Genomic DNA, 15,397 nt, shown 5'->3' with positions numbered 1-15,397 from the left:
GAGAGAGAGAGAGAGTTTGGAAGTCAACCTAGAAGACATTGAAGCACCATATGTTGCCATAAAAGAGTGCTGCACAACTTCGGATCCATCAAAACCCTAACCCTAACTGAGATAAAGGAGGAGGAGAGGTCGCGGTTTTTTATTTAATTCCAGTAGTTGTATTTGATTAATCGAAACAACTATACATGAATGTAAACCTTATGGTGGAGAGAATTATTATCAACTTGAGTATATTTTATTTTATTAGCAACCGATTAGGTGAAGAACACCGCTTATAGTGAAAATAAGTCTACCGTAAACAAAGATTATTATTTCCAACGAAACAGTTATAAAGTTAATTTATTGACGTGCGAGTATTTTGTGTTTGACAATAAATATAACATGCAATCATAAACTCATTGTGGAGGCCCTTTTTGAATTAAGCAATAACTAGGCCGAGTCAACCCAATATGTGATTAATGGGAGAAATTAGTTCGTGATTCAGACAGCATGAAAGTCGAAAGGAGCTTGACAGCGTAAAACATGGTATGGGAGTTAGAAACGCAATGCGGTGAGAGAATTTGAGGGATTTTGGATTTGAGCGTCTGGTTGGAAGAGTGTTTTGGGGGGATGGTAGAGGAATAAGTTTATACTTGGAAGCTTGAAGGCATGATTGATGTAGGTGTTCTTATATGTTTTATGGGTTTCTGCTTGATGCATATTCCAGCTCTGAACCCCACCTTTTATAGACTAAATTTAGGCGTGTTGTGGTGATTCAAAGCATCTCAATGATCTCATTGTCTGAGTAAAATACTCCCTCTACACTTTATGCATGATTTCTGTCCCAAATCAGGAAAATGAATGCTTTCTTAAGATAGTTCTTTTAGAAAGACGAGAATTGTTCACTACCAATTGTTGCGATTGCAGTAGACCCGATAGCCTAAAACCTGGATTGAGGTACACAAAAGATAATGGTATTGCTTAATTCAAACAAACACTTCTATATCAAACCTTCTATCCTCAACTCCTGAAGTCATCCGCTCCCTACAAACCCATCCACCACAATATAACATTTAAATCATCTCCAAATCCATCACTTGAACGTCCAAAAATATAAATCATACATAGTCATCCAAATACTTCTAAAGTAGATTCATAAGCCTTAACACACAACCGAAATATTATACAATACCCCGTGGTAATCAGAGCAACTAAAACTAGAAGTAGCAAGAAAATACACATGTAGGTTAAACATGTAACATTCTGGTGAAAAGTGGTGGTGATGTTGGTGACTATGTCTCGCCTTATACTAGTACCGACCTGAACTTTGCAGACTAGACATTTAAAAACGAAGGGCCCAGCGGAAAACATTTGAAAACGTTAGAGTGAGTGGACAAAAGTAAATTTAAAAGAAATGGTTAAATAAATAAATTTATGCTTTCCCGATTTAATTTCTATAGAAAAGCTGTGATGCATGCAACAAGCGTTAAAGCTTTTAACTTATAAACTGACAAATACTGAAAATACGTGACTAGCCCCGCTAGTCTCCAATAATTTATAATATTGAGCCTCCCAAGCTCTAGTATATAAGTATGTATTTGCACATGTCATACTCCTTGTATAAATTCTTGTGAATTTAAGAATTCATGCAAGGCTACTACGTTTGCGTCCCATGCTCACGTCACATCATAATGGGGGGTTTAATCGCTACATCATTATGACAGAAAGACGAGTGTATATACGTGTTGAATACCCCGTATATGAATTCTTACATTCATATAGAGCTACGACGCTTGCGTCCCACGCTCATGTCACACCATAATTGTGGCTAATTGCTACACCATTATGGCGGAAAGGCACGTATGGCTAGCTAGCATTTATATACATACTATCATTATAAGTATAAATATATAAATCTACCGAAAATCCCATTTTCGGTAACCCTCCAAATTAATGAAAATTACCAATTATTAGAAAAAAACAATATATTCCAGCAGAAGAATAAACTGATCATCAAAATAATCCATTGCATGCATTTAATTTAAAATAAAAGTCCACTCACAGATTTAGGCCTAAGCCTGACGTCGATCCAAGATCTCTTCAACTCGAGCCTCCTCACGTCTTAATGTGAATTGGTTAGAATCCTCCTAGGGTATTGTTACACCAAGAAAGGCCTTCAAGATGAGACAAAGATCTCCGGCTATAATGGCCGGAGGAGAGAGTTTCAACAACAATACCACCACTGTGCAGTCGAGCTTCTGAGCGGGATTTCTTCCAAATGGCAGCGCTATAGACTCGATCACTAACCCATAAAGATGGAGGAGACGACGACAAGTCGAAAAAGACCGGTGCGGCTGTCTGAGTTGCTCGGACGGTGGCACTCGTAGGCGGTGAACTCGTTGGCAGAGGGAGAGGAAGAAAAACTCGGGGAAGAGAAAAGAGTGAGATGGGTTGGGCTCTTTGACTGATTCCCAATCCGGAAACTTCTTAAAACGGAAGTTTCCCTTTTTAACCCAACCACAAATTGAAATTTACCCCCTTTTTATACCAGCTTATTACCTACAACTCAAAACACCCGTAACTCATTTATGCTACTTCATTATATCGTCATTTACGACTTTCCTTTAAGGAAAAACCCTGTAATAGTCGTCATATATAAGTCGTCTCTAAGATCCTTTGACTATGAGACAGTTAACAAAGGTAGTAAAAACTCAGGATAAAAATTAAGGGTCAGGATGTGACACCAATCATTATAACCTAATGATGACTTTTCACGTTTCTGATGTTGGGTTTCATTAGCTCTAATGGGTAATCTATGCCACACTTTTGCAATAAGTACAAATGTGCATCTTTTGCGAGTCTCCAATCTCTTGCCATTGAGGCACACCCAAAATAACTGGAAAAAAAAACTAAGTTTTTTTTGAATAAAGAGTCAACCCTTCTGTTGATTAGACATAGAGTACACATAACGATTCACCTCAATAGGGCTAAAAAAAATAATCATTACCTAAGTACAAGCATCCTTTCAAGGTATCAAGCCCATCCAGAAAAGCCTTAGCAATTCCCATGAAAATTCAAAGGCACATGAACTAGGGACTAACTGGCGACATTTACCTAAAAAAAGGGCAAAGGTCCCCCCTCCGATCCATCATGACGAAACAAAAAAGTAAAGCAAAAAACAAAAATTCAAACCCTAGTTATGGGTAAAAACCAAACACTAGTTCATGGAGTTCAGGCCCAAACATAGGCTCAGATGGAATTACTCACCCAATCTTGCAAGTCCTAGACGCCGTCGCCGACCACCACCCTTGCATTGCAGTTCATGCTCGGAGGAACCCATAAGGGATTCTGAAAGGCAGCATTAACAACAAATGGGTCCAACATAACCACCAAAGGAGGAAGGCCACAATCATCAACTTTGGACCCAGTCGGTCGCAGCACCGTCGCCCACTGAACTGAATCTCTACACTGTCACTTATGCCAATGTCATACAGGACCCGGACGAGCGCACCTTCAACAGTCACTACCCCACATGTATGACACTAATCAACGAGTGCACCAACCCCGAAGGAATTGTCACATGCTGCTCGTGACACATCACATCCATAGGGCACTGATTCTACCGCTTTTTCCAACCACACAGCCTGAGGCCAGCCATCCGACCCACCGTCCTCCTTGCACCCTGCCGCACCAGGAGCTAAAATTCAAAACGGCAATCCAGATTTTCAAAGAGTTTGAAATCTTGGAAGCAGAGGAACCCCCTATACACAATACCATGAGAGAAGGAAAAGCCAACAAAGAAGAAAGTGGAAAGTTGAGGACCGGAAAAGGGAGAAGAGAAGATGCCCCCACATGCCAAAGTTGCCGAGCAGACGCCAAGAAGACCTAGGGCGATTCTCATCCTTTTAGAGAGAAAATCATCTACTTTCTTTTTAATCAAACAAACAACTTAAATGTTACAACGAGTCTATGTCGAACTCACAATCTCCCACTTACAAAAAGGAGATTGATGCCACTAGACCAAATGGTACTTGACAAATCTTTTACTCTTTAATATTGAAAAGCGACAAAAAAAAAAAAAAGAATTCAATTTTTAGATTCCCCTGAGGTGCACATTGTCTATATTTTATTTGAAGAGAGTTAATGTTTATTTTGAAAACAAAAAAAAGTGTACAAGTTAATAAGAGCATTTTTTTTTTCAATAAAAGTAACCTAAACCCTATCTAACAAATGTTATCCATAGTCTAAAGCTCCTTTTACCATCATCATGTTGAAATGTGGAAACAGAACTACTGTACTTAGCAAATCATGAGGCAAAAGTAAATGGTATTTAGGTATATCAGTACATGATTGCATTGAACACTTGAAAACAAAAAGGTTGGATTAAGAATAACCAAACCAAGCATTAACAAATGTATAGTGAGTATAAGCATTAGGCTATTTATGTTATTCAATTTCATTTTGGCCAATTGTCAATGTTCTTCATTAAACAATAGAGCTAGCGGTCTAAATTGCCTCAAATTTCTTAGAGATTTCAAACCCACCATGATTCTCAAGTTGCAAGTGGAGAAAACCTTCCTAGCCACCAGCGCTTCTGCACATTCACTTGCTTCTTCACCCACCTCTCTCTTTCCCAACTTTTGTCTCTTTTAGCAGCTCCTGATCCTTCTAGCATAAACTAATCCAAACCTAATTAATATCTTAAGGACCTTTACTTATGTGCATTTTGTAGAATAATCAAATATATGCATGTTGTAATTTTGGCAGTGTATTGGCATGGTCTTTTTCTTACTCATTAAAATTTGGAGTAAATGCTTGTGACACCCTGTAGTTTACACCTAAAATCAGTTTTGTCCCTCACTTTTTTTTTTAAACTGGTATACCCCTATACTTTGAATTCTCGACTGATTTACCCTTTTCCCAGCTGGTTATGATTGTGACATGCTCATTAACAATGCTTGTGAGAGCTTCAATGGTTGGGTTTTGAGAGCAAGGTCTAAGCCCCCTATTACTATGCTAGAAGAGATAAGAGTGAAGGGTTATTTAGACTGTTAATGAGCATGTCACAGTCATAACCAGCTGGGAAAAAGGCAAATCAGTCGAGAATTCAAAGTATAGAGGTATACCAGTTTAAAAAAAAAAAAGTGAGGGACAAAACTGATTTTAGGTGTAAACTACAGGGTGTCACAAGTATTTACTCCTTAAAATTTACTTTCAAAATAGGAGAAATTCTATGGTATCTACTTGCATATAATACCTACATTTACAAATATGACAACATATTTGTAGTCAAAATGATAATGCTGAGACGTATTGTTTGTAATCTTGTTCTAATAATTGTAATTACAAAATGTACAACCATTTTACAACTTTTTGAACAAATTGTTCTCATCGTTGTAATTTTGTTTAACTTTATATAAATAGTATAAATAAATTTAGTAAATTTGTTCTCAATGTTGTAATTTGATTCATAACATTATAATTTTTGTTCAAATACATGTAAAATAAAAGTAGGATATACATTTCAGTACCATAGCTTATCTCTTAAAATAGTGGTAGTTAAGGAATTGTAACTTAAATAATCATCAATTAATAAGAAGGATCACAGTATATATGTTCCTAACTAATCAATCAGAACATCTCTGCAATGACAATGAAAGCTTTAATATTATGCTGCATGAGTTTGGTGCAGTTGTATGAGCAAGTTAATAGTTTGTCATCAGAAGTTCAGAACATTAGTTTAGTGTTTTTCATTTTTTATTTTTTACTTTTTTAAAATCTATATGAAAACCTCCATTGACATAATAGAGAAGATTTCAAAATCTTGGACTCAATCTCCAGATACTGTTTATGCACAAATAAAATGAACTGTTGGGCAATGAAAGCCCCATGAAGTTGAGTGTATAGCTGCAAATATATTTCAATAATGAAAGGCATGCATATCCAAATTCTTTTTTAGGAGCACAATTGGTATGCTTTGTAAACAACTCCAGAAGAAATAAAAGAAGGATCATGGCCTGATGCATTGACCCATCAACTTGCAGAATAAACTAATCTTGCTTTGGATCTTTAAATCATGTTTTGGGCTATAATAATGTTGAAGATACATTTTATCAATTTCACAATTTCTAATTTCTGTTTTGTTTTGTTTGGTGGATTTTTTTACTTATTAGTTACTACCTAGTGGACCTTTAAGTCCTCTCCCAGGCCACCTTGTTTTCCTTGACTAATTGACTCCTAATGCTATCCACTTCAGCTAAACCTTTGTTTAAGCAAGTATCAGAAGAACCCAATAATATGGATGTCGTCATCTCTAGCATCAGTCTGGGTTTTTCCTTATCATAAAGTTTGTTAGAAGTTTATTAAATTATAAGTATATGGTTTGATTGTGTTAGCTAAAAAGAAGTTAAAGGTGATATACTTTTCATAAATACATGAAGGCAACGGAACCTAGTGATAATGGTTATCTACTCAAGAACTCGAGATTTCGACTTCATATTACTGTATTTTAATATAATTAAGACAAAAAGATCATTAAAAAGTATACAAGGACTATGATTCATGAATTTTGTTTGACAATTTCTACCACCTTACAAGGAAATATAGAGCACAAGAGTAAAATAATGATTACTAAGGACATAGGGTTAAAAGAGGTTGTTTTGATTTTGACTTTGAGTACAAGTTCTCTTTTTCCTAATGCACATAGACAAAACTTAAAACCATTCTTTTATTTAGGATTATATTCAACCTGCAAAAAGAATGTTGATTTTAAGCAAAGTCATGAAAACTTAGTTTGCAAGGAAAACAAGGGTGAGTATTATTTAGACTATTGTGAATTTCTGTGTCTACCAGAAAAGACATTTTAATGAATATAAATGCCAGCCATAGAGCAAACACAATCTAGAAAATTTGACCTAAAAGAGAATTTAGAGCTAGGCACCATGGTCACTATCATTAGGCTTATGCCACCACCATTTCCCACTAAGAATCACTAGTACAATTTAGACATTGTTATGTCTATACATTGTTATGTCTATATATCTTTACATATCTTACATCTAAAATTGGCAAATTTGGCTTAAAAGGTTTTGGCTGAGATTTTACCAACTTGGGTCATTCACTGATTTGGGTGAAATTGAAAAATAACTGGCGTCTCTTAATTCTTGCTGGAGTGAAAGAGAAATTTCGGTGAAAAACCAATACATTGGGAAAACAATTGATCAGATTGGACAGAGAGGAGGATTGCTGTCTAGTAAAGAAGATGCACAAATAAATGGCCAGATTTAGATAGTGTTTAAAGATTTGTGTGCACCCATCTTCATATTGGGTTCAATCATTTGATTCAATTGGATTGCATGTGTTGATCATGCTCTCTGATTCATACCTTTTAACCAGAACATACATCTCAGAGACTCGGATCAATTGGTTCACTCCTCTTTATCGAATTAACATTTTGATTGATGCGCCTTTTACCATTATGCATGAGACAACTTTTGACAAATGTGATTTTTTTACCCAACTTTTTTTTTCCGACACTTATGTTTTTACCCAACATGGATGATTGGCACTACTTCAAAATTTCCTAACAACCATCTCTTTGTCCTAAACAACGATTTTCTCTTGTCAATCAACACACTTCCTTAATAAAAAAAAGGGAAAAAAAAACTTTAATAAAAAAGGTTAAGAAAAAGGTAATCCGAGTACACAAAGATAAATATATTAGCGCTAGAAGGAGGGTTCGAACCTCCGACCTTGTGGTTAACAGCCACACGCTCTAACCAACTGAGCTATTCCAGCTGGTACGTTCAGATGGCTTCCATGTTTGAAATTATTCATCATCTGTAACAATAACGTACGTAATACAATATGTAAGTTTTCAGAGACCAGTAAAGCCCAGTTGTCCAAAAAAAAAAAGAGACCAGTAAAGCCCAACGTATTTCAGAAGCTACAAGCCCATTCAAAGCCAGCTCTGCAGTTCCGCAATCCAATTCATCTACAGGATTGCAATTCTAAGCCTGGGGTTTGGGCCTTTCTTTTCTTCCACCCACCATATCTGTATTCATGGTTTCTAGCTAATTAGTGTGTGCCTACTTCTATTCATCCATACTCGGATTACTAGAACAATGAAGCCCCATTGCGTGATAGCTCAAACTCATGATTGTCATGAACATGGTCATCTCAAGCTCGGCATCTAAAAGCAATCAAGCCTCTCCATAAAACCTCTCTTTATCGCTCGAGTCTAATGTCATTTACTTAGTAGTGGATTTAAATTCAATAAACAGCATTTATCAAAATCAAATATTCTAGATACCCCAGTTTGTAGTGTTCTAAAATGTGGTCGGTGAAACACGTCTCAAACCAAAACAATCTCCCGGAGGTCTCTAAAGGTTGGGTACGTTTGATCAAATCCTCCGTTTTGATACCGAACCCTAAAATTGCAAGTCCAAAACAAAATGTACGACGTTTAAGTGAGTCCAACACACACATGCTGGACACTTTGGACACGTTTAGGTCTGGATAAAAGGCAGAGGTGTTCACGGGGGACACCTTCTTCTTCATCATCTAGAAGCCAAACGACGTCATATTGTACCCGCCTGTAAAACCCGTCTCTGTTCCTCCTCTCACACTGTAGATTTCCTCTCTCTGTTCAAATAGCCTCCACGCTAGATCTGGCCGTACACTGTCCCCAATCAAATCTCAAATGAAATCGCAACACGTGTGTGCTGCTATGTCTTCTTCAGCTTGTACTGGATCACCACCCACCGTCAAAATCAGATTCCCTCTGTCATGCACTTTCTTCTTCACTTATTTCATTACCCTACCGCCATTTTTTCCTTTCCAGTTTTGTTTTTCCGAACCAGCTAATCAAGTACAAATAAAAATCCAAAAAAGGGAAATTATCAAGAAAGTTTTTTTTTTTTTTTTTTTCTAGATTAAAAATACCCCTTTTTGTCAAATAAAAATGACCAAATTCATGTGGAAATGAGTGGTTCTAAAACCCCATGAGAAGGATATTTAGGAAGCAAAGAATGAAGCTTTATATCTTTATGATTATGACAGAAGCTAACGAAAATTGGAAACGAGAATCAAACAAATTTTACCCCAATTTCCTTCTCTTGCTCTATTCCCACATAATCTGCACCATTTCCTGCATTTTGTGTTATGAAAGATCCAAAAAAAAAAAAAAGGCAATAGTAAAGGCTAAAGCTACCCGATTTCTTTACCATTACTCCTACTGCACCAAAAGTAGAAAAGAGCAGAGACAGATGAGATTGGCAAGAACCACAATACTAGATCAAACTTTGAACAACTTTACAGGAGCAATGCCGCAAGATCCAAGAAACAAAAAATGGTTCTTTCTGATATACATAATATTATTCAGGGATTGACACAATTAACATTGTAAAAATTCTAACAAAAACAAAAACGGCTGCTTTTGCAACCCCAATTCAATTCAATGTGTGAAAAAAGAAGAAAGAAAAATCTAACAAGCAAAACAAATCTCATACCATTAGATACAATCCTATACAACATGAAGCAACCCCCAAGCTCCACAGCGCAGTAATGCCAGCAGCTTCCGATTTGATCTCCTTAAACCCGGGCGGCGAAGAGAGCTCCTGCCCACTCATTGAACTATCCGGCGAGGGAGCACTCTCCGGTGGCTCAGAAATTGGCGGTCCGGGCTTGGGTGTCACTTCTGGGCTGCTCCCAAAAATCTCTTTGGGCAACAAGACTTTGGAAACTCCGAAAATGGCCACCGGCTTTTGATCAAACACTGTCTGGGTCACCTTGGCCTGGACGATTCCGGTGTTGATGGAAACGGAGCCGTTGTTTCGGCTGATGTTGAGAGTGTAGGAACCGGCACCGACTTGCTCTGTGGCCAATGTGGGCTGGACCGGGTTCACAATCGACTCGAGTGACCCCAATGGGTAGTAGGAATGGAGCACATGGAACTTCAACACCACTGATTTCTTATCCGCCGCGAGTGATTGTAGCCTCACATTCGCCGGGAGGTCGGAGAAGGCGGTGTCGGTGGGGACAAAGAGTGTGATGCCGGCGCCGCCTTCGTCTGCCTCGAACTCCTCGATGACGCCGGACCCGGCTAGCATGGAAGCGGCGACGTTGAAGTTGTGGCCGTCGATCAAGGCCTTGGTGATGTTGAGGCCCAGCGGGGGGCGAGTCTCGGAGGCCATGAGGTCGCAGCCGTAAGGGACAAGGAGGGAATTAACGGAAAAGATGCTGACATTGTAAGGAAGAGTCTTGATGAGCCCCAAAACGGTGGCGTTTGAGGGGGAGTAGGGGACCGGGGAGCGGACGGAGACGATCCCGGTGGCGGGGTCGCGCGTGAGATTGACGGAGCCGAAGTCGTTGGTGGCGCGTCCGGTGGTCTGGTAGAGCGTGGTGACGAGTTTCCCGTACGGGGGGATGCGGGCGAGGTCGGAGAGGGAGAGGTACTCGAGGAGGACGTGGTAGCGGAGGACGTCGGCGCGTGAGGAGGGGGAGAGGTGGCGCGTGAGGTCGGAGGTGGAGGCGAGGAAGGAGTTGGGGACGGCGAGGAGGGTGAGGGAGGAGCGGAGGGAGAGATCTGAGGAGAGGGAGGAGGAGAGGAGGGAGGTGAAGTCGGAGAGGTCGGGGAAGGGGGAGAGGAGAGTGGTGATGTTGACGGAGAGAGAGGAGGGGAGGAGGAGGAGGAGAAGGAGGAGATAGAGGAGATGGGTAGGGGTAAAATGGGGATTTGGGGATGGAAAGGCCATTGGGGGTGTCTCTCTCTGTTGCAGAGAGAGCGTTGGGGAAAGAGTGAGGGTTTTGGATTAATAGTGGAGAAGAGAGAGTGAGAGTGACGATGATGATGAGCAGAGAGTGAGGGAGTGATGCGGGGATGGGGCAGTGAAGAGTGGGAAAGGGGAATAATGCTTTGTCATTTTTTGGTGGGAAATGCGGAGGGGGTTAGGCCCACGCGCGGGGGAGGGGGCGTGGAGGGGAGTCGCGGGTGCTAGCTGTTTAAAGGACAGGGAGGTGAAAGTAGAGGAACATGGGAAGTCCGGTCTAGTGTGTTGGGGATGGGCGGTGGAGTTTGAGGTCCGAGGGAACACATGGACTTCGACTGAAGTAGGTTCCTCAAGGATAAGAAAACGCCATTTAGTTTTGGACAGTAATTAAAAATGACAAGTTTCTGCGACAAGTTAACGCGGCAGTTTGGACAGGAATTGAGTCTTAATTTAGTGTGATTATTTTCTGTTAGGAAAAATGGAAAATGTTATCGTTAAACAAAACTCTCTAGAAAAAGTAAAAATTATTTCCAAACAAAAAAAATAATGAGAAATCAATTAATTTGCCTAGTACCAATTGGTCTAATGGCATAAGTCTCTGTTTTATAAATAGAAGATCGTGAGTTCGACTCACAACAGACTCGTTGTGTAGTTTCTGAGTTGTTTAACTGATAAAAAAAATTAATTAATTTATACATTAAGAGTTTACTCTAGGTACTATAGAGTAATCACCAATTTCTACGACCACAACCGACATCGGTTGGTGGGCTTCGACCTTGTCACCAATTTGTCGTTGTTAGAAGGGAAGCAATTGTCGTTGGTCTGAAAGTGGGAATTTGAAGCTTTGACATAGATGTGGCTTTCTGTGGTTGGGGAAATCATGATCTCTGATCCAAGGGGCGGTGGATGCTGGGTATAGATCCAAGCATCGACAACGACAGGGCGACGACATTAATAACGTCTTCGGGCGCCTTTTGGAATTTGGGGTATAAGTGACCAACATTGGTATGCTTTAACATTTCTAATTTATTTTGCTGATCAATTCTACGTTGCGAGTATCTCTTTTTTGTTTTAGATTATTGCGTAAACGTTTAGACTTTAGTTTGTGTAATTTAGATATTATCTATTAGCGATAAATTCATATTCTTATTTATTTATCAATTCCTGACGGATTTTCGGGTACCATGACTTAAAGATCTATTAAAGAATTTTGGTCAATATCTGATGAAGTTGTGGTGACTGGTGAGGCTTGTGGGAGGACATGAGGTCATTCACGACTCCTTCTTCTACTTATGTGGTCATCTGATGTCAAACAAAGAAGTGGGAATTCCGTCGTTCGGGGCTGTGATCTTTACCACTCGAGGATGAACATGTGCGTACTGATCTGACAAGAGGAAGACGAAATTTTCATCTTCCAATTCAAAGATTGGAAGGTGAAGGACATGATTCTCAATGGAGGGTCGTGGTATTTTAACATTTCCATGATACTTCTATCTGAGTACGATGGGGTTGCAGATCTCATCAAGGCGACAGCAGCAGTGCACTACTAGAGGGTTTATGTGGCTCTGAAGGGTCTGCGCATTGCTATGCGTAACCTAAAACCCTAACCCATATTGGAAATGCTCTAGGACAATACGTTAAGGTGGATCAGGGGGGCCTAATGAGTAAGGAGACCATCTAGAAGATCATGCTCATCCATGATGTTTGTCGGAGAATTTGGAAATGCCAGATCTTTGAGTTCTCACATGTTGTTGTGGTGGGGTTGAAGCTTAGATTTTAGAAGTGTCATGGAGCATCTAGCTTCTTTCGCGTTGGAGGCGGTGCTTCTGACAATGGTTTGGAGGTTGCTGAGACGACAACTCTACCTTTGGGGTGTTAGATTTTTCAAATCTGGGGGTGCAAAACCGTGGGGAATTAGAGGTTGATCACACTAGAAGGAAGGTTGCAGGGCTGGGAGGAATGAGCTGGTGCTAAGCAGCATAATGGCGGCGGCGAAAATGGCAGCCAAGGCACACCCGAATTTTTCTGCGGGAAACCCTAATTTCAAATTAGGGTTGACCGCTGAAAATCAGCTTGGACCGATGTTGACTAGGCTTGAGGAATGTGGGTATGAGATGACATGCCTGGATTTGTTCTCTAGGCCCAAGCCTTATTCAGCAAGTCAAATGCTTGGGGTTTTCGGCCTGGAATCGGACAATTTTCCTCTTAACCTTGGTGAAGTGGTTGAGGTCCCAATAAATGGTCCACTGACTTATAAGAGAAAGATTGGGCGTCTGATTAAGAGCAAGAACAAGAAGTCGCGTAAGAGGAAACAATCTGGCAGCCTTCAGTGCTCAATTTTGCTTATCTGCCTGAACCTTCTAGGCTCTAGCCCTGTTGTTTAGGGCAAGGAGAAGATGCGAGATTTTAGATTCGGGCATATAATATGTATATTTGGTTATAGGCTTGCTTTAATAAGTGAGTCATAATATGTTTAAAAGTGGTTTTATCCTATGTACTATCGTGAGTTTTTTTGCAACTTCAATCCTATGTATCGTCGTGGTTCTATCTTGTTTATCATCTTTATATTAGCTCAAAGAAAGAAAAAGAGTTTCACACACTCCCACACAATAATGAGAGCATAAAATGATAAAATTCAACATTACGTCTACTATTTTTTGCCCTACAAATGCCATGTCATGAGTTGTAAACACACTTTTTTGAATTAGACGATGAGCATCTTACACTTTCCAAAATCCTATTTACACCTACTAATTGTTCTGATAAACTGCATCATCCATTACACAAATGCCTACCAGTTTTCTTTCTTTTTTGGATAATACAGATATTGTAATCATCCGTCTTGATTTTTATTCTTTTTACTTTCATATTCTCAATTTTTTTTTTTAGAAAAGGTAACCACTATATAAATAGAATCCAAAACATTACAATTATGAGAGTTATCGATGGTGGACAAAAATTCTCAATTCATCCCCCTACCTAAACCGTTACGGTAGACAAGAATCGATATGGTTCAACTGTAACCTAACTTATTCCACAAGTCTGGATACATTCTTACAGTTAACCTCAAGAAAAAACAATTTCTTCAAGCATTATATAACATACCACCAGCATATATGCGAATGCAACCTCCCTATTACATTGACAACAAAAAATAACCGACCTTAGAACCAATCGTCCCCGAAAACGACACTATAAACATGACACACTCAATGACACAACCCACGACACCACCAAACCAAAACCTCAAACCCTCTCTCAAAGAGGAGGGACAACTAATTAAACTCAACAAAACTACACAAATAAACAAGAAAGAGAAAAAAAAAATACCAAGACCTGGTCCCAAGGAGAGCCCAGGCCCTACCCCCATCCAATGAAAATAAACAACAATCCACTTCCGGACCCGGCCCAAATAGCAGCAGCTGTACAACTCGCCGCCGACCCGCCACCAATACCAACTGCCATTCAAAACGCGCTGTCACCATCATCTAACATAGGGGAGACACCCATACATGACCTGCAAGGCTGCAACCAGACATGGTCAGGAGATCGACCTAGATTGAGATCAAACCAGGTCAACCTAGACCACCATGATCTCTCCTTAACCGAACGCCGCTAATCCAGTCACCCTCATCGCCTGCAAGATCGAACAACTACGTTTTTTCCGTCGGCAAACCTCTGTCGGAGAAACCACACAGCAACACAGCGACAACCGTAGCTTCTTGGTTCACCACCATTAGTCGACGACCGCTTTCACTCCACCACCACCAACCATCAGAAGCACGACCACCATCTGGACACCCTCAAGCTCTCATTCGACGACAACGTCAACAGACATACCGCCTGACGAAAAGGAAACCTAAAGGGACTAGGATGGACGTTTTCTGGGTATCGAGATTGAAACAGTCCTTGACGTACTAGACAGAAATGAAAAATAAAGAACACAGCAGTTTGTTTACCCAATGAAACCTCAATTTAAGGAAAAACACTGTCGGGGCTTTAACTCTTGAAAGCCCCTATTGAAAAGAAAAATTTACTATGAAAAGAACGAGTCAATTACAAACTTCGACCTTTTTCTATCAATATAATTTGCAGCGGAAATATGCGTCAAAATATATTCTTCCAATAGCTGCTGCGTCTTCTTTTATAGATGAAGAACTTCTACTCCTTATTCACGTCTTTAACCATATTGGTTTCCAATAGGTAAGTCCTTCCCCTATTACCATACAAAGACATAATAATATAAGATATATATGATATCTCAAATCAAATAACAATCATATATATATATATTTATATATACTGGGCCCTTCCAATGAGGGATCCTTTTTTTGGTTCATTTCTAGGGATAGATCATTTGACGAACTTTTCGATCACAAAATCAAATCTCAACCGTTCAGTTCGTTGGGCTATATGAATAGATCACTTCTACAAATTTTCAAAAAATTTGGTGATCGTTAAGTCATCCAAATGAGGGATTTATTTTTAATGATTTTGAATGGTGTAGATTTGATATAAGTGTTAAGTTTTTTGTTTTAATCTCAGTCATCCAAGCTCATTAAAAAACAGATCTAATGGTGTGGGTCTATCCCTAAAATTGACAAAAAAAAGGATCCCTCATTGGAAGGCCTTGTATATATATATATATA

At 39.5% G+C, this 15,397-nt stretch overlaps 1 protein-coding gene and 1 non-coding gene across 2 annotated transcripts; both read right to left on the bottom strand.

Moving 5' to 3' along the window:
• Positions 1-7,702: 7,702 nt before the first annotated feature.
• TRNAN-GUU lies at positions 7,703-7,776 on the bottom strand. Its single transcript has one exon. It is a non-coding gene; the product is annotated as a tRNA-Asn (tRNA).
• Positions 7,777-9,314: 1,538 nt separating this feature from the next.
• LOC101314169 (fasciclin-like arabinogalactan protein 4-like) lies at positions 9,315-10,733 on the bottom strand. Its single transcript, XM_004295868.1, has one exon. It carries the CDS (start codon positions 10,731-10,733, stop codon positions 9,483-9,485), a length of 1,251 nt encoding a protein of 416 aa, XP_004295916.1. The 3' UTR covers positions 9,315-9,482.
• Positions 10,734-15,397: the final 4,664 nt, after the last annotated feature.

The sequence above is a fragment of the Fragaria vesca genome, linkage group LG3, assembly GCF_000184155.1.
Source record: "Fragaria vesca subsp. vesca linkage group LG3, FraVesHawaii_1.0, whole genome shotgun sequence".
NCBI lineage: Eukaryota > Viridiplantae > Streptophyta > Magnoliopsida > Rosales > Rosaceae > Fragaria > Fragaria vesca.
Note: the sequence above shows the minus strand (reverse complement) of the source record. Positions and strands in the feature narration are given on the sequence as shown.